Source organism: Phyllopteryx taeniolatus, unplaced genomic scaffold, assembly GCF_024500385.1.
Source record: "Phyllopteryx taeniolatus isolate TA_2022b unplaced genomic scaffold, UOR_Ptae_1.2 contig_27, whole genome shotgun sequence".
Taxonomy (NCBI): Eukaryota; Metazoa; Chordata; class Actinopteri; order Syngnathiformes; family Syngnathidae; genus Phyllopteryx; species Phyllopteryx taeniolatus.
Genome location: NW_026903195.1, coordinates 282,759 through 306,962, shown reverse-complemented (window position 1 = coordinate 306,962; position 24,204 = coordinate 282,759). Strand labels below are relative to the sequence as shown.

Sequence of the window (24,204 nt, the reverse complement as noted above, 5' to 3'; positions counted from 1 at the left end):
TCCAGTGAAACCAATCCTTGGGTTGGGGTCCACTGGTCCAGATGTTTGCGAAATGTTTGGCGTGGTGTCTAAGGAACTGTCGGCTTCCACAGCCATGACATCATCATCTTCATCAGGCTCTCTGAGCACTTCATGTGAACGCCTTGTTTGACACTTTACAACAAGAAGATAATTCTCAACAGAGGAGCCATCATGGAAGAATGACACAAGTATTCACTTTTTTAACAACTTAAAACGTGAGTCTGCTGTTAAGTGTGTGTTGTGTGTCTGATTTGGCTGCAGACCCCCAAACATCGTACAACTCAGGGTCCACACCATATACAGACACGCACACAGCACATCAAAGCATGTGTTGACTTTGCCATCTTTGCCCTTCAGCTCCATGCGAGCAGCGGCGTCATCTGCCATGTCGTGGCCAGACATGCTCTCTTGGATGATGCACGTCGCACTGTGAGGACACAAAGCATAGGAAGCCATTAACAAACACACATACAGTAATCATCTGGTAGCCATTAGCAGCTAGTCAATGGCAACAAGTTCACATGGGTGGGGCTCACACATCACTGCATAGTCTTCTCATGATGTACGCGTGTGTGTGTGTGTGTGTGCACGCGAAGTGTGTGCGTGTGTGTGTGTGTTTTCCCATCATTCTCGCATTGTGATTAAAGGGGAATTCCATCCAAGGTTTGCATGCTTGCAAACACGCACAATGCAATGTAGCAATGTGTGAATAGAATAAATGACTGCACATGTGAAGTGTGTTTACGTTGGTGACTCCACCCTGCAGCTTAGGGACATTCAGAACTTCCAGGGTGTGATTCACTCAAGTTTTGTTGTGGTTTTTCTACTCTTTTTATGCTTGCTGTCTTTGGTCACACTGACACGCTCACGTGTGTGTGTGTGATTTCTCTTCTTTGTTGACTTGATCACCTGAATTTTAATTATATCAATTACTCACATGAACTACAGTAGTTTACAAGGCAGGGACCAAACAACCAAGAACCAAGTAACAACCAACAATAAACAAAAACTAAGTCAAGAACCAAAACAAGAACAAGTCAAGAATAACTAAAGTCAATACCGAAGAACCAAGTCAAAACCAAACCGGAATGAATGAACCAAACCCAAAACTAGATCAATAATCAAAGAAACAAGTAAATGTTACAAGAGCTCTGCTATTTTTTGTCTTTAATTTGTACTTTTACACGCTTTTGTGTTATTTAATGTTCATTGTGTCCACAATACGGAATGGGGTGTTGAAATCAACCTGCAGATTCAGGGGTAGAAATGTTGAGACGGCAGCTGTATGAAAGGGGCTACCGTAGATAGACACTCACCTTTCCATCTTTGTTGTGTTAAAAGCAAAAGCATTTCATATGTCACATCAGCCGCTACCACGATCTAATGATTTGAACGCAGGATGCCACATTGTTGCAATATCCTGCTTCGTTGGGTTCTGTGTGAAAGGTGGCAAAATTCTGGCTGTTCTGTTACAGAGGAGATGTGAAGTTGATGAGTGGGAAAAGAGGGAGGGATGATGGAGGAGGAAGAGAAGGATGGAGTGTGTGTGTGTGTGTGTGTGTAATCTGCATATGGGGAGGACCCTTGCGCTCTTAAAGCTGCTGTTGGGGCGCGCGAGGTGCACATCTGCACCGTGGAGACGACAGCATGCATACGCACACACACATACACACACACACAATACACACACACGCTGACAACTCTGGACGGACCCCCCCTGAGACTCCCAAGATGCAACAGCAGGGCACATTAGAGATCCAGACACACAGCAAAGTTCCGGCGAGGAGGGGGCGCGTGTCCGACTGCTCCACAACCCAGGGTGTTCCTCTGTTGAAATGGCTGCTGCTGGCCACGCTGCTGGCTCCTGGAGCCTGGAGCCTCCTCAGTGAGCAGGAGGAGGAGCTGCTGGTGGAGCTCCACAACTACTACAGAGGGCAGGTGTTCCCGAGTGCCTCTGCCATGCTGCCTCTGGTAAGCAGAAAGAAAATTAAAGGCATGTATTGAATACTTAATGATGTTTCTCATAAAGGGCGGCACGGAGCCCGAGTGGCTAGCACCCGCCTCACATTTCTAAGGTTGGGGTTTTAATCTGGGCGTTTCACTTCCTGTGTAGAGTCTGCATGTTCTCCCCATGCTTGTGAGGGTTTTCTCCGAGTACTCCTGCCTCCTCCCACATTCCAAAACCATGCTTCTTAGGTTAATTGAAGACTTGACCTTTGGTGTGAACATCAATGTGAATTCGTGAGTTCGTCGATATGTTCCCTGTGAGTGGCTGGCGAGCAGTCCAGAGTATACCCACATCTCGCACAGAGTAAACAGGGATAAGCTCCAGCTCATCCGTGATCCTCGTGAAGATAAGCAATATAAAAACCGGATGGATGGATATCCTTAACAAAATGAATTCCCATATTTTATTCTCTTTTGGCGGCACGGTGGCCCTACTGGTTAGAGCGTCTGCGTCACAGTTCCGAGGACTGGGGTTCAATCCCCGGCCCCGCCTGTGTGGCGTTTGCATGTTCTCCCCATGCCTGCGTGGGTTTTCTCCGGGCACTTCAGTTTCCTCCCACATCCCAAAAACATGCATGAATTGGAGACTCTAAATTGCCCGTAGGTGTGAATGTGAGTGCGAATGGTTGTTTGTTTGTATGTGCCCTGCGATTGGCTGGCAACCAGTTCAGGGTGTACCCCGCCTCCTGCCCGATGATAGCTGGGATAGGCTCCATCATGCCCGCGACCCTAGTGAGAAGCTGCTCAGAAAATGGATGGATGGATTATTCTCTTTTTAAAGTTGATGATGATGAAGTTACTTTCTGATATATAAACTGTGTTTGTGTATATATATATATCCGTTTCTGTACCGCTTATCCTCACTAGGGTTGTGGCATGCTGGAGCTTATCCCATTTTACTCTGGACGATATATGTCCATCACTCCATTTTCTGAGCCGCTTCTCCTCACTAGGGTCGTGGGAGCGCTGGAGCCTATCCCAGCTATCATCGGGCAGAAGGCGGGGTACACCCTGAACTGGTTGCCAGTCAATCGCAGGGCACATATAAACAAACAACCATTTGCACTCACAATCACACCTACAGGCAATTTAAAGTTCTCAATTAACCTACCACGCATGTTTTTGGGATATGGGAGGAAACCGGAGTGCCCGGAGAAAACCCACGCAGGCACGGGGAGAACATGCAAACTCCACACAGGCGGGGCCGGGGATTGAACCCCGGTCCTCAGGACTGTGAGGCAGACGCTCTAACCAGTAGGCCCACCGTTTGTGTGTGTGTGTGTGTGTGTGTGTGTGTGTGTGTGTGTGTGTGTGTGTGTGTGTGTGTGTGTGTGTGTGTGTGTGTGTGTGTGTGTGTGTGTGTGTGTGTGTGTGTGTGTGTGTGTGTATATATATATATATATATGTACTAAGTATTTAACATGTCACCATTTGTCAACCCAAGTAATCCATTCATACAAAGAAAGTAGAACAAATAAGCGAGCTGTGGGTCATCACCGAAAGAACAAGATCTCGGATACAAGCGGCTGAAATGAGTTTCCTCCGCAGGGTGTCTGGGCTCTCCCTTAGAGATAGGGTGAGAAGCTCAGTCATCCGGGAGGGGTTCAGAGTAGAGCCGCTGCTCCTCCACATTGAGAGGAGCCAGATGAAGTGGTTCGGGCATCTGATTAGGATGCCTCCTGGACGCCTCCCATCCGGAGGAGACCCCGGGGATGACACAGGACATGCTGGAGAGACTACGTCTCCTGGCTTGCCTGAGAACGCCTCGGGATCCCCCCGGAAGAGCTGGATGAAATAGCTGGGGAGAGGGAGGTCTGGGCTTCCCTGCTAAAGCTACTGGGCCCGAGATGGATGGATAGTATAGCTCCCTGTTTAAGTCCTGTTCACAGTTTTTTGACATCACAGATTGAATGACAATTTCAAGAAAGTGGGTGGTGGGGACATTTTCCGTCCGAAAAATAAGTAGTCTTGTTGAAAATGGCTTACTTTACCTCACCGTGGGATCATGATTTATATGGAGGGGTGTATCTTTTGTATTTAAGAATTTTTTTTTAAATTCCTTTACCTCACAATTCCTTTACTCCACTGTCAAGGCTACTTTCTTCTCAGTCTCTTTTCTTCTTTATTTCCTTTTCTACACCCCATATCTAGTCACTCCTTTCCGTAGAGCCCCTAGTGTTTCGATGAGACACCTCAGTATTTGTGTGTGTGTTGTTTTCTAAACACTTTTGACATTTAAGATCTCAGTCTTTCTGGTTGATGGCAGATGAGGAGGAGGCTACTGAAAATGTTTCAGGCTCATGTTTGTGCTACAAAGAGCAAGTTTGTTCATTTATTTATCTCTCTATGTATCTTCTTCTTTTCCTTCTTTTCCTTCCGGCTTGTCCCTTTAGGGGTCGCCACAGCGCGTCATCCTTTTCCATGTAAGCCTATCTCCTGCATTCTCCTCTCGAACACCAACTGCCCTCATGTTGGGTTGCCCTCACGACATCCATCAACCTTCTCTTTGGTCTTCCTCTAGCTCTCTTGCCTGGCAGCTCCATCGTCATCATCCTTCTACCAATATACTCACTATTCCTCCTTTGGACGTGTCCAAACCATCGAAGTCTGCTCTCTCTAAAACATCGAACCTTGGCTGTCCCGCTGATGAGCTCACTTCTAATTTTATCCTACCTGGTCACTCCGATAGCAAACCTCAACATCTTCATTTGGTTCCTGTTTTCTCTTCAGTGCCTCTAATCCATATATCATGGCTGGCCTCACCACTGTTTTATAAACTTTTCCCTTCATCCTAGCAGAGACTCTTCTGTCACATAACACACCTGACACCTTCCTCCACCCGTTCCAACCTGCTTGGACCCGTTTCTTCACTTCCTGACCACACTCACTATTGCTCTGGACGGTTGACCCCAAGTATTTAAAGTACTCCTCCTTTGCTATCTCTTCTCCCTGTAGTCTCACTCCTCCCCCACCACCCCTCTCATGTACAAAGGGTTCAGGCAGTGGCAAGAGTTTCTTTGGCTTTCCAAGTGAAAAAGGAGACCACATCAATGGGGAAAGTCAATCGACAGGGGAAGCTGTCTTGAGCTTTGAGTATGTTCGAGGAGTGCTCAAGACGCGTAATAAAAACTTCATTTTTAGCTAAACTTATAGCTGACAACTTGCTGGAAGTGACATGCATGTATTACACTCTTCTGTCACATAACCCACCTGACACCTTCCTCCGCCCGTTCATGCACTGCTTTCCAGTGCATGCCTCCATCTTTCAAACTGTTCCTCCACATGCTCCCTGCTTTCAATGCAGATCACAATGTCATCTGTAAACATCATGGTCCACGGGGATTCCAGTCTAACCTCATCTGTCAGCCTATCCATCACCACTGCAAACAGGAAGGGGCTCAGGGCTGATCCCTGATGCAGTCCCACCTCCACCTTAAATTCGTCTGTCACACCTACACCGCACCTCACCGCTGTTCTGCTGCCCTCGTACATGTCCTGTATTATTCTAACATACTTCTCTGCCCGTCCAGACTTCCGCATGCAGTACCACAATTCCTCTCTGGGTACTCTGTCATAGGCTTTCTTTAGATCTACAAAGACACAATTTAGCTCCTTCTGACCTTCTCTGTACTTTTCCATCAACATCCTCAAGGCAAATAATGCATCTGTCGTACTCTTTCTAGGCATGAAACCATACTATTGCTTGCAAATACTCACTTCTGTCCTGAGTCTAGCCTCCACTACTCTTTCCCATAACTTCATTGTGTGGCTCATCAACTTTATTCCTCTATAGTTCCCACAGCTCTGCTCATCACCTTCGCTCTTAAAAATGGGCACCAGCACACTTTTCCTCCATTCCTCAGGCATCTTCTCACACGCTACAATTCTATTGAACAAGCTGGTCAAAAACTCCACAGCCACCTCTCCTAGATGCTTCCATACATCCACAGGAATGTCATCAGGACCAACTGCCTTTCCATTTTTCATCCTTTTTAATGCCTTTCTAACTTCCCCCTTACTAATCATTACCACTTCCTGGTTCAAGACATTCTTAGCCAACTCTTCTTTTAAAATAACCCTGACTCCATTTCTCTTCCCATCTACACCATGGTAAAATAATTTAAACCCTGCCCCTAAACTTCAACCTTTCTCCTAATCATCATGTCAACCAACTACCGAGATTTTCTTGTCATAGTCCCAACATTCAAAGTCCCCACATTCAGTTCTAGGCTCTATGCTTTCCTCTTCTCTTTCTACCGAAGAACCCGCTTTCCACCTCTTCTTCTTCTTCGACTTCGACCCACAGTAGCTGAATTTCCAACGGGGCCCTGCAGGTTGATGGCGCCGGTGGCAGACGTTGTTAACCCGGGCCACGACCGATCCGGTATAGAATTCTTTGGATGAACGCTCATATTTGTTTGGCAAAGTTTTAAGCCGGATGCCCTTCCTGACGCAACCCTCTCCATTTATCCGGGGTTTGGACCGGCCTACAGTTTGCACTGGCTTGTGCCCCCAAAGGGCTGCATTTATCTCTCTATGTATCATTAACACTATTCCTAACATATTTTTTGTTAGCCATTAGTATTTGACTGTTTAGAACTAGGCGACACGGTGGCCGACTAGTTTGAGCGTCAGCCTCACAGTTCTGAGGACCCGGGTTCAATCCCCGGCCCCGCCTGTGTGGAGTTTGCATGTTCTTCCCGTGCCTGTGTGGGTTTTCTCTGGGTACTCCGGTTTCCTCCCACATTCCAAAAACATGCACAGTAGGTTAACTGAAGACCCTAAATTTTCTGTAGGTGTGAATGTGAGTGCAAATGGTTGTTTGTCTATATATGCCCTGCCATTGGCTGGGGACCAGTTCAGGGTGTACCCCGCTTCTCGCCGAGAGTCAGCTGGGATAGGCGCCAATATGCCCGTGGCCCTAGTGCGAATAAGCGAAAATGGATGGATGGATGGATCGACAAAAGAATAAACCTGAATCAGAAGTTCCCGATCTTACTATGGAAAAAGGCTCTTCTTCAGTGAATAGCTATAATCCTCCTCTTTTTCCACCTTAGTTAAAGGTCCCATATTTTGACTATTTAGACCTCCATAGAGTGACTCTCTAATATGGACATAGTATAAAAGTGTCAATTTCATTTAAATAAAAAACAGGTTGGTTTTGTCATACGAGTGTCCAAAAAAGGCCCCTCTGACAGCTCCTTCTCTTTGACCCAGTTTTGTATCTGCTTTGTCCATATTTCCTCTGATTGGTTACCTCCATGTAAAATACCCACTTGTGACCCACACGTTTGTTATGTTGACGGCGCGAGCTCAGAGGTCGGCGGAGATCTTTGCTCGTGACGTAGATAACCTCAAGAAATTCGAATGACCTGATTACAGGCCTCGCGGCAGAAAAACCTCTGCAACTCAGAAATGCGTGGACAATTTGAATTCATATTTTACATTAACTGAGGCAGCAGAGAGACAATAATACATTAAAAAAACTGAATAAAAGATGGTTTGGCTAAATACGGGACCTTTCAAGTTAATGAGCAATAAACTATTATATTTATTTAGTGTTTTATTTCTTTATAATAGTGTGTTTTCACTTATTTCTATATTGCACTGTATATATTTTCAACCACACACTGATGAGCAAGGTATAGTGTATTTCAATTTTGGGGCTTGAACGGAAGAATTGCATTTCGATTCATTTAAACGGAGAAAAAAATTACCTCGGTCTCATACCATTTCAGGTTACAAACAGGGTCAGGGAACGAATTAAGTTCATAACACACACACACACACACACACACACAGGGCTCGACACACAGGGCTCTATACTAACTTTTTTAAAAGTAGCACTGGTGCATGCGATTGCCTGGTGACCAGTTCAGGGTGTACCCCGCCTCTCGCCCGAAGATAGCTGGGATAGGCTTCAGCACGCCCGCGACCCTCGTGAGGATAAAGCGGAATGGAAAATGAATGAATGAATGAGCACTGTTTGCAACTTTTTCAGTTGGTCGCACCAGCACATGATTTGGTCGCACCATTTTTTGAGGACGTACAGCATGACCATGGTATACCATAGTTTTGATTGACAGCAACTCCAGATATGATATTTTCAAAATATTTTACTGCGAACAAGAAGTTTGTCTGGAACAAGCAGGAGCAGACAAAACAGGTTAATTAAATTTAAGAAACAAAACAAAAAAGGCTTTACTTTTATTTGATCATTTGTTTGACCATTTTTTTATAGTGAGGCCTCTAAACCCTCTTCCCCTGGGAAAAGCATTTCAATTTGAGCATTGACACAACCATGTGATTGACAAAATTATTGCATAAGTGTACCCACCATAAACAGTATCGTTTATGATTATGCACACTATTTTGCAAATTATTTAGTAGCAAAAGAAACCAATGTACCTATTTAAAATTATAGTCCAAGACAGAACAAATAAATAAATCATTACTATTATTTTAATGATAGATTATTTTCCGGCGGCACGGAGGCCGACTGGTTAGAGCGTCAGCCTCACAGTTCTGAGAACCCGGGTTCAATCCCCGGCCCCGCCTGTGTGGAGTTTGCATGTTCTCCCCGTGCCTGCGTGGGTTTTCTGCGGGAACTCCGGTTTCCTCCCACATCCCAAAAACATGCATTAATTGGAGACTCTAAATTGCCCGTAGGTGTGACTGTGAGTGCGACTGGTTGTTTGTTTTTATGTGCCCTGCGATTGGCTGGCAACCAGTTCAGGGTGTACCCCGCCTCCTGCCCAATGACAGCTGGGATAGGCTCCAGCACGCCCGCGACCCTAGTGAGGAGAAGCGGCTCAGAAAATGGATGGATTATTTTCCTATACAATCCTCTTTAACACATTCACTGCCATTGACGGCTTTAGTAGTCAAATATCCATTTTAACTGGGAAGGCCGGCAGTGAATGAGTTAATGGAGTCTGGGAAGTCTAACTTTGCACGTCTTCATATGTCTCATGAACAGCGTTTAGATAGATAGATAGATAGATAGATAGATAGGTAGATAGATAGATAGATAGATAGATAGATAGATAGATAGATAGATAGATAGATAGATAGATAGATAGATAGATAGATAGATAGATAGATAGATAGATAGAGAGGCTCAGGGCTGATCCCTGATACAGTCCCACGTCCACCTTAAATTCTGTCACACCTACAGCACACCTCACCGCTGTTCTGCTGCCCTCGTACATGTCCTGTATTATTCTAACATACTTCTCTGCCACTCCAGACTTCCGCATGCAGTACCACAGTTCCTCTCTGGGTACTCTGTCATAGGCTTTCTCTAGATCTACAAAGACATAATGTAGCTCCTTCTGACCTTCTCTGTACTTTTCCATCAACATCCTCAAGGCAAATAATGCATCTGTGGTACTCTTTCTCGGCATGAAACCATACTGTTGTTCGCAAATATTCACTTCTGTCCTGAGTCTAGCCTCCACTACTCTTTCCCATAACTTCATTGTGTGGCTCATCAACTTTATTCCTCTATAGTTCCCACAGCTCTGCTCATCACCTTTGTTCTTAAAAATGGGCACCAGTACACTTTTCCTCCATTCCTCAGGCATCTTCTCACGCACTAGAATTCTATTGAACAAGCTGATCAAAAACTCCACAGCCACCTCTCCTAGATGCTTCCATACCTCCACAAGAATGTCATCAGGACCCACTTCCTTTCCATTTTTCATCCTCTTTAATGCCTTTCTAACTTCCCCCTTACTAATCATTGCCACTTTCTGGTCCACCACACTTGCCTCTTCTACTCTCCCTTCTCTCTCATTTTCCTCATTCATCAACTCCTCGAAGTATTCTTTCCATCTATCGAGCACACTACTGGCACCAGTCAACATATTTCCATCTCTATCCTTAATCACCCTAACCTGCTGCACATCCTTCACATCTCTATCCCTCTGTCTGGCCAGCCTGTGTAGATCCTTTTCTCCTTCGTTAGTGTCCAACCTGCCATACATGTCATCATATGCCTCTTGTTTGGCCTTTGCCACCTCTACCTTTGCCCTGTGTCACATCTCAATGTATTCCTTTCGCCTCTCCTCGGTCCTCTCAGTGTCCCACTTCTTCTTAGTTAACCTTTTTTCTTGTATGATTTCCTGTACTGTGAGGTTCCATCACCAAGTCTCCTCTCTCCTTTCCTGCCAGAAGATACACCAAGTACTCTCCTCCCTGCCTCTCTGATCACCGTGGCTGCAGTGGTCCAGTCTTCTGGAAGCTCCTCCCGTCCACCGAGAGCCTGTCTCACCCCTTCCCGAAAAGCTGCACAACACTCGTCCTGTCTCAGCTTCCACCACATGGTTCTCTTCTGTGCCTTTGTCTTCCTAATCTTCCTCCCCACCACCAGGGTCATCTTACACACCACCATCCTATGCTGTCTAGCCACACTCTCCCCTTCGACTACCTTACAGTTGGTACATCGTCTGCACAAGATGTAATCCACCTGCGTGCTTCTACCTCCGCTCTTATAGGTCACCCTATGTTCGTGCCTCTTCTGGAAAAAAGTGTTCACTACAGCAATTTGCATCCTTGTTGCAAAGTCTACCACCATCTGTCCCTCCAAGTTCCTTTCCTGGATGCCGTACTTACCCATCACTTCTTCATCACCCCTATTACCTTCACCAACATGTCCTTTACAATCTGCACCAATTACAACTCTCTCTCTGTCTGGGATGCTCAGAACTACTTCGTCTAGCTCCTTCCAGAATTTCTCTTTCACCTCTAGGTCACATCCTCCCTGTGGGGCATAGCCACTAATGACATTACACATAACACCCTAAATTTCAAGTTTCAGCCTCATCACTCGATCTGATACTCTTTTCACCTCCAAGACATTCTTAGCCAAATCTTCTTTTAAAATAACCCTGACTCCATTTCTCTTCCCATCTACACCATGGTAAAATAATTTCAACCCTGACCCTAAACTTCTGCCTTACTGCCTTTACACCTGGTCTCCTGGACACACAATATATCAACCTTTCTCCTAATCATTATGTCAACCAACTCCCGAGATAGTCCCAACATTCGAAGTCCCCACATTCAGTTCTAGGCTCTGTGCTTTCCTCTTCTCTTTCTGCCGAAGAACCCGCTTTCCACCTCTTTGCACATGACTCTGTGTTTGTAATAATGAGTGAAATGAAAACAACAGACACATTAAGAAGTCAGTCTCTGCAGTGCGCGGTATAGCCTCCCCCCACACACACAAACACACCCTTGTAATTTTGAGATGATCATACGTGACGTCACACAGATAAATAACTTTTGGTTTTACCCATGAGAAATGTAGGAGTATTGATAATGTGTGTAAAAAAAAAAAAGAAAAGCTGTAGGTAGCTATGTTACGAGATGTGTTGAAACGTGTTTCGGGTTTTCTGCAAAGCGAGTATCGAGGTTTGCTTCATTTAGAGGAGGAGCAGGAAGTGATGACGTCCGAAGTAGAGATTGAATTTATGGCTCTTTGGAGGGAGCCAGATCTTTGGGATCTGTTCATTTCAAAGAGCCATTCTAAAGACTAGCTCATTTTTAGATTTATTCACTTTTAAGAAGCCAGCCTGGGTTTAATTCATTATCCTGGAAATAATCACAGGGAGGAATGATGGGCTGAGCTTTGTATCAGAATAATTTTGAACTCAGATTTCCCACCAATATTTGAGTTTGAATTATTGTGAAACATTAATTATAGAATTTGACGTGTGGACAAGATTTTAAAGTCTGATATGGATTCATTGTATTCCACTGCCATATCCCTCTGAGTTGACAGTGAGATCACTATTTACCCTTTGTATAAAGTGTGTGTATGTGTGTAAAACTACTTTGACATATGTCATTCGTGAAACACCTCAACACTTAACCTCATTTTTAGCTAATACACAATAAAAAAACAAAACAAAGCAGGCTACAATGAAGTACCTTGCAAAAGCTTTTAGTGCAAAAATTCCACACAAGAAAATTTTTAACAATACAGAAAAGCTCGAAACAATATTTTAAAATGATATAATGAAGGCTTATAATAAAGATTAAAGGTGCTGTAAAAAAAAATACTAAGTTGCTGGTCAGTAACACCGTGTCTTGTTTTAGTGCAAATTTGAGAGAGAAAAACGTTTCACACAAGAATACTTTGATAGAAAACTCAAAAACAATACTTCAAGTATTAGAAAAATAGATAAAACTACAATAAATTAGAGAAAAAATGTGCACACACCCCACTAGTATTACTAATACAAACTGTAGAATGGACTACTGAATTGTCCTGAGGTGCATATAGTTGCTTTGTAAAAAATTTAATAAAAATAGAGCTAAACCCTGAGGATGACTCCTGAAATGTCCTTGGTTGAGTATTTGCCTATACCAGACCTACAAAAACATCAGTCCGTTTACTTTAAAGTTCTGGTTTAATTAGACTTTTGGATATTTAAATCCACAATAATTGTAGTTCTCACTGAGCACGTATTCCACTAACAACACAGAACTCTTCTGTTTTTCTTCCCAAGGATGTGATAGATCCATCGTGTGAATCGTCTGTATGCAATGTACCTGTAGACCCTGAATGTTAATTTAAAAAAAATAAAAAAAAAAAAAAAGTCAGTGAAATGCACCTTTTTCATTTTCTTATTTTCAAGTGCAATGTTGATGCTGTAACTGTGCATAATGTTTGACTATTACAGTAATATTAAAAATACTCTTTAGGAATAAAACCTGCCTTGTTTATTTGATGAACACATGCGCGGTGTTTGGCTTTAGTCACGTCAGTTCCGGTAGCCCTTGCGGTGGATTAGAGTAACCACTTCTTGAGCTTCGGGAATATTCGGGGAGTGCTCAATGCACAGAATAAAAACTTCATTTTTAGCTAAACTATAGCTGACAACTTGCTGGAAGTGACGTGGATGTACAACCCCAATTCCAATGAAGTTGGGACGTTGTGTTAAACATAAATAAAAACAGAATACAATGATTTGCAAATCATGTTCAACCTATATTTAATTGATTACACTACAAAGACAAGATATTTAATGTGCAAACTGATAAACTATTGTTTTTAGCAAATAATCATTAACTTAGAATTTTATGGCTGCAACACGTTCCAAAAAAGCTGGGACAGGGTCATGTTTACCACTGTGTTACATCACCTTTTCTTTTAACAACATTCAATAAACGTTTGGGAACTGAGGACACTAATTGTTGAAGCTTTGTTGGTGGAATTCTCTCCCTTTCTTGCTTGATGTACAGCTTCAGCAGTTCAACAGTCCGGGGTCTCCGTTGTCATATTTTACGCTTCATAATGCGCCACACATTTTCAATGGGAGACAGTTCTGGGCTGCAGGCAAGCCAGTCTAGTACCTGCACTCTTTTACTACGAAGCCACACTGTTGTAAAACGTGTGGTTTGCCATTGTCTTGCTGAAATAAGCAGGGGCGTCCATGAAAAAACGTTGCTTGGATGGCAGCATATGTTTATCCAAAACCTGTATGTACCTTTCAGCATTAATGGTGCCTTCACAGATGTGTAAGTTACCCATGCCATTGGTACTAACACAGCCCCATACCATCACAGATGCTGGCTTTTGAACTTTGCGTCCATAACAGTCCGGATGGTTCTTTTCGTATTTGGCCCAGAGGACCCGATGTCCACAATTTCCTAAAACAATTTGAAATGTGGACTTGTCGGACCACAGAACACTTTTCCACTTTGCATCAGTTCATCTTAGATGAGCTCGGGCCCAGGGAAGTTGGCGAGATTTCTGGGTGTTGTTAGATGGCTTTTGCTTTGCGTAGTAGAGTTTCAAGTTGCACTTACGGATGTAGCGCCGAACTGTATTTACTGACATTGGTATTCTGAAGTGTTCCTGAGCCCATGTGGTGATATCCTTTACACATTGATGTCGGTTTTTGATGCAGTGGGATCGAAGGTCTGGGGCATTCAATGTTGGTTTTCGGCCTTGCCACTTACATGCAGTGATTTCTCCAGATTCTCTGAACCTTTTGATTATATTATGGACCGTAGATGATGACATCCCTAAATTGCTTGCAATTTACATTGAGGAACATTGTCCTTTAACTGTTTGACTAATTTATCACTGAACCTCGCCCCATCTTTGCTTGTGAATGACTGAGCAATTCAGGGAAGCTCCTTATATACCCAATCATGGCACCCACCTGTTCTCAATTAGCCTGTTCACCTGTGGGATGTTACAAACAGGTGTTTGATGAGCATTCCTCAACTTTCTCAGTCTTTTTTGCCTTCTGTCCCAGCTTTTTTGGAACGTGTTGCAGCCATAAAATTCTAAGTTAATGATTATTTGCTAAAATCAATCAAGTTTATCAGTTTGAACATTAAATATATTGTCTTTGTAGTGTATTCAATTAAATATAGGTTGAACATGATTTGCAAATCATTGTATTCTGTTTTTAATTATGTATAACACAATGTCCCAACTTCATTGGAATTGGGGTTGTATTACATGCAAACATATTAAATAACATATATCCATCCGTCCATCCATTTTCTGCTGCTGCCACCGTGCCGCTACATAACATATAAACAATGCAAATATGAATTTTAACTGACCCCATAACATTTGATGTGGCCACAACGCAAAGCTTCTTAGCCATTGCTTAGCCTGGGGTACACAGGCACCTGACTTTTCCACCACTTGAGAGGATGTTCATTTTTTGGAACGAGGCTCCTCTTGGGACGGCCGCACCTCCATGACATCGTCTGCTGTGGGGTTCCGAGTTGCCACTGTTCCAGCTTACCTGCTCATATAGGTGGGAGATGCAACCATGGGGTGGAGATAAAACTATTTTATTATGAGATTGTGATATTAGATTGATGTCATCCTAGATTTAGAGAAAAAATTGTGATGGAAATAGCTCCAAACAACTGATTCCTGAGCAGCACTGCCTGCCTTCTCCTCTTGCACCGGTTGCTGGATGCGGTCGCTGCTGCTAATTGCGAGTCTTGCTGCTGCAGTGGATACTCTTTGAAAAGCCTCATCTGCAGTTCTGCCCTGAATGCCATCCTTTTGAATCTTGGGTCAAAAGCAGCAGCAACCGCAAGGATGTGGTATGATTCCATCCATCCATCCATTTTCTACCACTTATCCGAGGTCGGGTCACGGGGGCAGTAGCTTTAGCAGGGACGTCCAGACTTCCCTCTCCCCAGCCACTTCATCCAGCTCTTCCGGGGGGATCCCGAGGCGTTCCCAGGCCAGCCGAAGGATGTAGTCTCTCCAGAGTGTCCTGGGTCGTCCCCGGGGTCTCCTCCCAATGGGACGTGCCCGGAACACCTCACCGGGGAGGCGTCCGGGAGGCATCCATATCCATTGCCCCAACCACCTCATCTGGCTCCTCTCGATGTGGAGGAGCAGTGGCTCTACTCTGAGATCCTCCCGGATGACCGAGGTTCTCATCCTATCTCTAAGGGAGAGCCCGGACACCCTGCGGAGGAAACTCATTTCGGCCGCTTGTATCCGGGATCTTGTTCTTTCGGTCATGACCCACAGCTCGTGACCATAGGTGAGGGTAGGAACGTAGATCGACCGGTAAATCGAGAGCTATGCCTTTCGGCTTAGCTGCTTTTTTACCACAACGGACCGATACAAAGTCCGCATCACTGCAAACGCTGCACCGATGCGTCTATCGATCTCCCGTTCCATTCTTCCCCCACTTGTGAACAAGACCCCAAGATACTGTCATGAACGGAACAGCGGATAGGACCCAAAAATGCACGACTCCAAAACAGATGGACAGTTTCCAAAAAGAGAGGTTTAATAGACGGGCATAGGTCGGTACACAGGCAGGCAATCCAAGAAAGGCAACAGTATCCAAAAACATGAGGCAAAGAGGCAAGGTCGATAATCGGAACAGGGTCAAATCTTACTGTGAGTCTATGACGTGGAAACAAGGAATGTTGGAACACGACAACAAGGTACAACGAACTGGCAACGAGAGGGAATGAGACACGAGGTTAAATACAACAGGTAATTAGGGTGAACGAGGCACAGGTGGTGAAGATGCTCACAGGAGCAGGTGTGTGTGAAACAGGGAGGGGGCGACAAAACCCGGAACATACACACACATGACAGTACCCCCCCCCCCTTAACGGCCGACCCCAGACGGCCCTGGGGCCCCTGGATGCGCAACGTGGAAGTCCCGAATGAGCGAATTATCCATGATAAACGCAGACGGTACCCATGAACGTTCCTCAGGCCCATAGCCCTCCCAGTCCACCAGATATTGAAACCCCCTCCCCCTCCGATGAGACGACAACAGCCGCTTCACAGAGAAGACAGGGCCCCCATCCACAAACCGGGGGGGAGGAGGGGGCCTGGAAGGCGGGACCAGAGGAGACTCCCGGGCTGGCTTGAGTAGGCTGACGTGAAAAGCAGGGTGGACCCGCATTGACCTTGGGAGCCTCAGCTTCACGGTGACAGGGTTGATGATTTTTGTGATGGGGAAGGGCCCAACGAACCTGGGAGCGAGCTTCTTGGACTCCACCCGGAGTGGAATATGCTTGGTCGAGAGCCAAACTCGCTGACCCACTTTGTAGTTCGGGGCCGGTGTCCTCCGACGGTCAGCAGCGACCTTGTAGGACCTTCCCTGGCGCAGCAGCATCTGGCGGGCTCGCTCCCAGGTCCTCCTGCAGCGTCTCACCAAGGTTAATGCCGCTGGAACTGTGGATTCTGGGGCTATGGCAGGAAACAGAGATGGTTGGTAACCATGCACAACGTGAAAAGGCGATAGACCAGTGGATGCAGAGGGGAGGGAATTGTGGGAGAATTCGACCCAAACCAGTTTCTGAGCCCAGGATCGCGGCTCCTGTGAAGCGAGACATCGGAGCCCCGTCTCCAGGTCCTGGTTCAGCCTCTCGGTTTGGCCGTTGGTTTCAGGATGAAACCCAGATGACAGACTGACGGTAGCACCTATGAGATTGCAAAACTCCTTCCAAAATTGCGAAATGAATTGGGGACCCCTATCAGACACCACATTCTTTGGGAAACCATGGAACTTAAAAACCTGATTAATCATTAGCTCGGCAGTGTCCTTAGCTGAGGGGAGTTTTGGAAGTGCAATGAAGTGTGCCATCTTAGAGAACCTGTCAACAACTGTAAGAATGGTGGTATTGCCTTTAGAGGCCGGTAATCCTGTCACAAAGTCTACGGAAATGTCTGACCAAGGACGTTTGTGATATTGGCAGGGGTCGCAACTCCCCAGAAGGACGTTGATGAGAGGGCTTGTTAGCAGCACATACCTGGCAAGCATTGACGTAATCGATAACATCCCTCCTAACATTAGGCCACCAAAAGCGCTGTTCGACCACTGATTGCATCTTGGCAATGCCTAGGTGACATACAGTTCGGTTCGTGTGAGCCCAGTGGATGACTCTTCCCCTTAAGGTCGGAACCACATAAAGCCTGTTCTCAGGGCAATCTTCAGGGCTAGGAGTGTCTTTCAGAGCCCCTTTGACCGCATTTTCAATGTCCCACACAAACGGGGAAATGAAACATGATTTAGGCAAGATAGTCTTAGGGTCGGACAAAGAATTCTCTTCGGAGAAAATGCGTGACAAAGCATCTGGCTTACCATTTTTAGAACCCGGTCGGTAGGATAACGTAAAATTAAATCTAGTGAAGAACAGAGCCCATCTAGCCTGCCTCGCATTTAATCTTTTAGCAGTCTTGATATATTCAAGGTTCTTGTGATCTGTCCATACTAAAAACGGAGTCTGTGCCCCCTCTAGCCAGTGCCTCCACTCCATCAAAGCCACCTTGACTGCCAACAATTCACGGTCACCAATGTCATAATTTCTCTCAGCTGGGGTCAATATTTTGGAGAGGAAAGCACAAGGATGTAACTTATCATCCTTGAGAGATTTCTGGGAGAGCACTGCTTCTATTCCAGCATCAGACGCATCGACTTCCACCACAAACTGCTGTTTGAGATCTGGCAAAGTAAGGATGGGAGCGGAGGTAAAGCTCGACTTAAGTTTTTGAAAAGCTGCCTGACAAAGCGGGTTCCATACAAAAGGTTGGTGTGGCGAGGTAAGATCATGCAAAGGAGAGGCTATTGAACTGAAATTTCTAATGAATTTTCTGTAGACGTTTGCGAACCCTAAGAACCTTTGTACATCTTTGCATGACGTGGGAGTAGGCCAATTAATAACTGGATCGACTTTGCAAGGGTCCATCTTGACTTCACCTTGAGCCAGGACGAAACCCAGAAAAGAAACGGACGCCTTGTGGAACTCACATTTCTCAGCCTTGACATAGAGTTGATTCTGCAGTAACTGCTGCAGAGCGGACATGAGTAATGTGAGTCTCCTCATCCGGGGAGAATATCAAAATGTCATCTAGATAAACAAAAACATAAACATTCAACATGTCACGCAGGACATCGTTGACAAGGTTCTGGAAAACAGCTGGAGCGTTAGTAAGCCCAAAAGGCATTACCAAATATTCATAATGTCCCGTTGGTGTGTTGAATGCTGTTTTCCATTCATCCCCCTCCCTTATCCTGACTAGATGATATGCATTTCTTAAGTCCAGTTTGGTGAAAATATTGGCTCCCTCCAGGAACTCAAAGGCGGTGGAGATGAGAGGAAGAGGGTACCTGTTTTTTACCGTGATCTCTTTGAGACCCCGGTAATCGATACAGGGTCGCAGGGTCTTGTCTTTCTTGTTCACAAAGAAAAATCCTCCTCCCGCAGGGGATGAAGATGGGCGAATGATCCCGGCTGCCAGTGATTCTTCTACGTACTCCTTCATGGCCTTGTGTTCCGGCCCTGAAAGAGAGAACAACCTCCCTCGTGGGGGTGTGGTTCCAGGCAGCAAGTCAACAGCACAGTCATAAGGTCTGTGGGGTGGAAGGGATTTGGCCTTGGACTTGGAAAAAACATCTTTAATATCCTGATAACAGGTGGGCACTTGAGATAAATCAGGATCCCCAGATGGGGTCTGTGGAGTGTCCTTAGAAACATGACCCTGAACATCACGTGGCGGCTTGAAACAGTTCCGGGCGCAATTGCTGCCCCATGACATAACCTGCCCAGAGGACCAGTCAATGTGGGGGTTATGTAATTTCAACCATGGGTTCCCTAAGATAACGTCATGATTCATCAAAAACATGAAAACTAATACGTTCCGAGTGAGAATCAGGGAATGTCAATGTGAGTGTTTGGGTGCGGTGAGTGATCTTGCCCATAAAACTGCCGTCTGCAGCATAGGTGTTGCGGTGGCGTTTTATTCCAAAGGTTCTAAGGTGCATATGTCTAACCAGGATGAGTTGAGTAAGTTTGCATCAGAACCAGAGTCAATTAATACAGGCGTATGAATTTCTTGATCAGGAGAGCATAGTGTCACTTTAGGAAGAACCCGTGTAGGGTCTTCCTTCATGAAATTCAGACTCACCTCTCCCGTGCCCTGGCTACCGGCACCGGCAACTTTGACGTGACAGTTGCTCACGGAATGACCCAACTGACCGCAGTAGAAGCACCGCCCTTCCCTCAGCCGGCGTTGACGTTCCTCAGGGGAGAGACGGAACCTGCCCAGTTGCATGGGTTCCTCCGTGGGGACGCTAGCCAGTGGGTTGAGACCGGAACCAGGGGATCTGCCCTGGTTTGGCTGGTCACCGAGGCTCGTCCTCCAAGTACGCGTTGACGCAGCCCTCCGCCGATCTCCATCTAGCTTGCGATGCAAAAGCCTCTTGTCGATTTTTACGGCGAGAGCAATGAGAGTGTCCAAGTCGGTCGGCAGGTCAAGCGGGACTAAATGATCTTTGACGGCGGGGGATAGTCCTTGAAAAAAGGCATTGAGTAGCGCCCGATTATTCCAATGACTCTCAGCTGCTAGAATGCGAAACTCAATCGCGTAATCTGACACCCGGCGCTTGCCTTGTTGTAAGGTGACAAGGGAGCGAGCTGCCTCACGATCAGGAGTGGAGAATTGAAAAATTTGCGCCATAGTCTTTACGAAAAAAGCCCATGAATGACACGCGGCGGAATTGCGGCTCCATTAAGCAGTAGCCCACGCCTCCGCACGACCAATCAGGTGGGAAATGACGAATGCGATTTTTGCCCGCTCGGTGGGGAATGCAGCTGCCCGCAGCTCAAAGTGGAGTTCGCACTGCGTGATGAACGGCTTAATGTTCCCAGAATCTCCAGAGAACCTCTCCGGTCGAGAGAGCTGTGGGCAGACAGCAGCGGAGGTGGCAGGTGGCTGCATGGTGACTACTTCACATGGAAGTACCGTAGCGGTACTGGGTGTGGTGCCAACTGGTTCCTTCTCTTGAAAAAATTTCATAAGAAGTTCAAACTGCGAGGCCACCTGTCTCATCATATTGTCCTGATAACTTGACAGTCCCTCTAGATGAAGGTGGAGGGGAGCAATCTGCTCATCCTGCTTCATGAGGCGTTGACCCTGCGCTTGAAGGGCTTTGCGCACCGGGTCTGAGTCTACTGGGTCCATGTTATGGCCAGTTCGTTCTGTCATGAACGGAACAGCGGATAGGACTCAAAAATGCACGACTCCAAAACAGATGGACAGTTTCCAAAAAGAGAGGTTTAATAGACGGGCATAGGTCGGTACACAGGCAGGCAATCCAAGAAAGGCAACAGTATCCAAAAACATGAGGCAAAGAGGCACGGTCGATAATCGGAACAGGGTCAAGCCTTACTGTGAGTCTATGACGTGGAAACAAGGAATGCTGGAACGCGACAACAAGGTACAACGGACTGGCAATGAGAGGGAATGAGACATGAGGTTAAATACAATAGGTAATTAGGGGGAATGAGGCACAGGTGGTGAAGATGCTCACAGGAGCAGGTGTGTGTGAAACAGGGAGGGGGCGACAAAACCTGGAACACACACACACATGACAGATACTTGAACTCCTCCACTTGGGGCAGGATCTCATCCCCGACCTGGAGAGGGCACGCCACCCTTTTCCGACTGAGGACCATGGTCTCAGATTTGGAGGTGCTGATTTTCATCCCAGCCGCTTCACACTCAGCTGCGAACTGCTCCAGTGAGAGTTCGAGGTCATGGCTTGATGAAGCCAACAGAACCACATCATCTGCAAAAAGCAGAGATGCAATACTGAGGCCACCAAACCGGACCCCCTCTACGCCTCGGCTGGGCCTAGAAATTCTGTCCATAAAAGTTATTAACAGAATCGGTGACAAAGGGCAGCCTTGGCAGAGTCCAACCCTCACCAGAAACAAGTCTGACTTACTGTGGCCCAAACTCTGACACTGGTTGTACAGGGACCGAACAGCCCATATCAGGGGGTTCGGCACCCCATACTGCCGAAGCACCCTCCACAGGACTCCGCCAGGAACACGGTCGAACGCCTTCTCCAAGTCCACAAAACACATGTAGACTGGTTGGGCGAACGCCCATGCACCCTCGAGGACCCTGCCAAGGGTGTAGAGCTGGTCCACCGTTCCACGGCCAGGACGAAAGCCACACTGCTCCTCCTGAATCTGAAATTCGACTTCCCGACGGAGGCACCTCTCCAGCACCCCTGAATAAAACTTAACAGGGAGGCTGAGGAGTGTGATCCCCCTGTAGTTGGAACACACACTCCGGTCCCCCTTCTTAAAAAGGGAGACCACCACCCCAGTCTGCAAATCCAGAGGCACTGTCCCCGATGCCCACGCGATGTTGCAGAGGCGTGTCAACCAGGACAGGCCTAAAACATTGAGAGCCTTGAGGAACACCGGGCGAATCTCATCCACCGCCTTGCCATCAAGGAGCTTTTTAACCACCTCAGTGACCTCAACCCCAGAGATAGGAGAGCCCGCCTCAGAGAACCCAGACTCTGCTCCCTCATGGGAAGGCGTGTCGGTGGAATTGAGCAGGTCTTTGAAGTATTCTCCCCACCGGCTCACCATGTCCCGAGTCGAAGTCAGCAGCTCCCCACCCCCACTATACACAGTGATGATGGTGCACTGCTTCCCCCTCCTGAGACGCCAGATGATGGACCAGAATTTCCTCGAAGCCGTCCGGAAGTCTTTCTCCATGGCCTCACCGAACTCCCATGCCCGAGTTTTTGCTTCAGCAACAACCAAAGCTGCATTCCCCTTGGCCAGCCGGTACCCATGAGCTGCCTCAGGAATCCCACAGGCCAAAAAAGCCCGATTGGACTCCTTCTTCAGCTTGACGGCATCCTTCACCGTTGGTGTCCACCAACGGGTTCGGGGATTGCCGCCACGACAGGCACCGACCACCTTACGGCCACAGCCCCGTTGGCCGCCTCAGCAATGGACATGGTCCACTCGGACTCGATGTCCCCCTCCTCCCCCGGAACATGAGGAAAGTTCTGTCGGAGGTGGAAGTTGAAACTCCTTCTGACAGGGTATTCTGCCAGACGTTCCCAGCAGACCCACACAATACGTTTAGGACTGCCACGTCGGACCAGCATCTTCCCCCACCATCAGAGCCAACTCACCACCAGGTGGTGATCAATTGACAGCTCCACCCCTCTCTTCACCTGAGTGTCCAAGACATGCGGCCGCAAGTCCGATGACACGACCACAAAGTCGATCATCGAACTGCGACCTTGGGTGTCCTGGTGCCAAGTGCACGTGTGGACACCCTTATGCTTGAACATGGTATTCGTTATGGACAAGCCGTGATGAGCACAAAAGTCCAATAACAGAACACCGCTTGGGTTCTGATTGGGGGGGGCCGTTCCTCCCAATCACGCCCTTCCAGGTCTCACTGTCTTGCCCACGTGAGCATTGAAGTCTCCCAGCAGTACGATGGAGTAGTCAGCGGGAGCGCTCTCCAACCCCCCCCCCCCCCCCAAGGACTCCAAAAAGGGTGGGTACTCTGAACTGCTGTTTGCTCCATAGGCACAAACAACAGTCAGGACCCGTCCCCCCACCCGAAGGCGGAGGGCGGTTACCCTCTCGTCCACCGGGGTGAACCCCAACGTATAGGCGCCGAGCCGGGGAGCAATAAGTATACCCACACCTGCTCGCCGCCTCTCACCGTGGGCAACTCCAGAGGGGAAGAGAGTCCAACCCCTCTCGAGAGGACTGGTACCAGAGCCCTAGCTGTGCGTGGAGGCGAGTCCGACTATATCTAGTCGGAATTTCTCGACCTCATACACGAGCTCAGGCTCCTTCCCTGCCAGAGAGGTGACATTCCACGTCCCGAGAGCCAGCTTCTGTAGCCGGGGATCGGAACGCCAAGGTCCCCGCCTTCGGCCACCGCCCAGCTCCCACTGCACCTGACCCCTATGGGCCCTCCCACAGGTGGTGAGCCCATGGGAAGTGGTATGATTCCATTCTATGGAATCTAGCTGACATGCCAGAAGAAAGGGAGTTGACCATGTCTTTTGTTGCCTGTGTTGTTACCCTCCTCTGGAAATCAGCTGTGGCTCTCTGCAGTCGCCTGCCCAGCAGTATTACTTTGGAGGCAGTCACGTAGCTCGAGAGAAAAAAGATAAATGTTATTATAATGATACAATGATGAAGTTGTACCAACAATAATAAATACTATAATGCATAATACAGTATCCTTTATGTATATTCGTCATTTAGTATCAGCTATTTTTCATGCATGCTGTAGGAAACTCCCACTGACCAGTTGGACTACATACCTTTCTGCACTGAGTTCAACAGTCACCTCTTCAAATGGCTTCAAGAGGGTGCATAACTCCTGGAATGTAGTCCATTTTTCTGAAGATAAAGGGTAGACAGGTGCACTGGTGACGACCAGGGTGGAGACAATGGGGTTCTTGTCGGTGAGGAAAGTCTGCAACATGTTGACTGCACTGGCGACTCTTAGGCACTCGCTTTTTTGTTTTCGTTTTTCACTGAAGCACTCACGTGAAGGGAGCGTGCACAACTCATGCGACATTTGTATATGAAATAAGCGCTCCTCCACATGCACTCTCCGTCTCACTCAGTGGAGGAGCTTGTGTGAGCATCTGTGTGAGAGAGAAAAAAGAACGGCTCCCAGCCAAACGAGACTCTGTTCCCATCGTTCATGTTAATGAGCCGGTTAAAAGATTTGGTTCGTTGGTGAACGTCACAACTCCTGTCCGAAACTGCACTGTACCATGTGACCGATTCAAGAAGCGCTTCAGATTTTGCCGAGAGGTTTGACAGCAATTTAAACATTCAAAAATTCCCCCAAAAAAATTT

At 46.9% G+C, this 24,204-nt stretch overlaps 1 protein-coding gene across 1 annotated transcript in view; it reads left to right on the top strand.

The window, feature by feature from the left end:
* The first annotated feature begins 1,532 nt into the window (after positions 1–1,532).
* The window catches only part of LOC133473511 (peptidase inhibitor 16-like), a 68,285-nt gene continuing 45,613 nt past the window's right edge, over positions 1,533–24,204 (top strand). Inside the window, exon 1 of the mRNA XM_061765175.1 lies at positions 1,533–1,992. Within this exon, the coding sequence (XP_061621159.1) occupies positions 1,669–1,992 (324 nt within the window). The 5' untranslated portion in view covers positions 1,533–1,668. The remainder of the gene's footprint in view (positions 1,993–24,204) is intronic.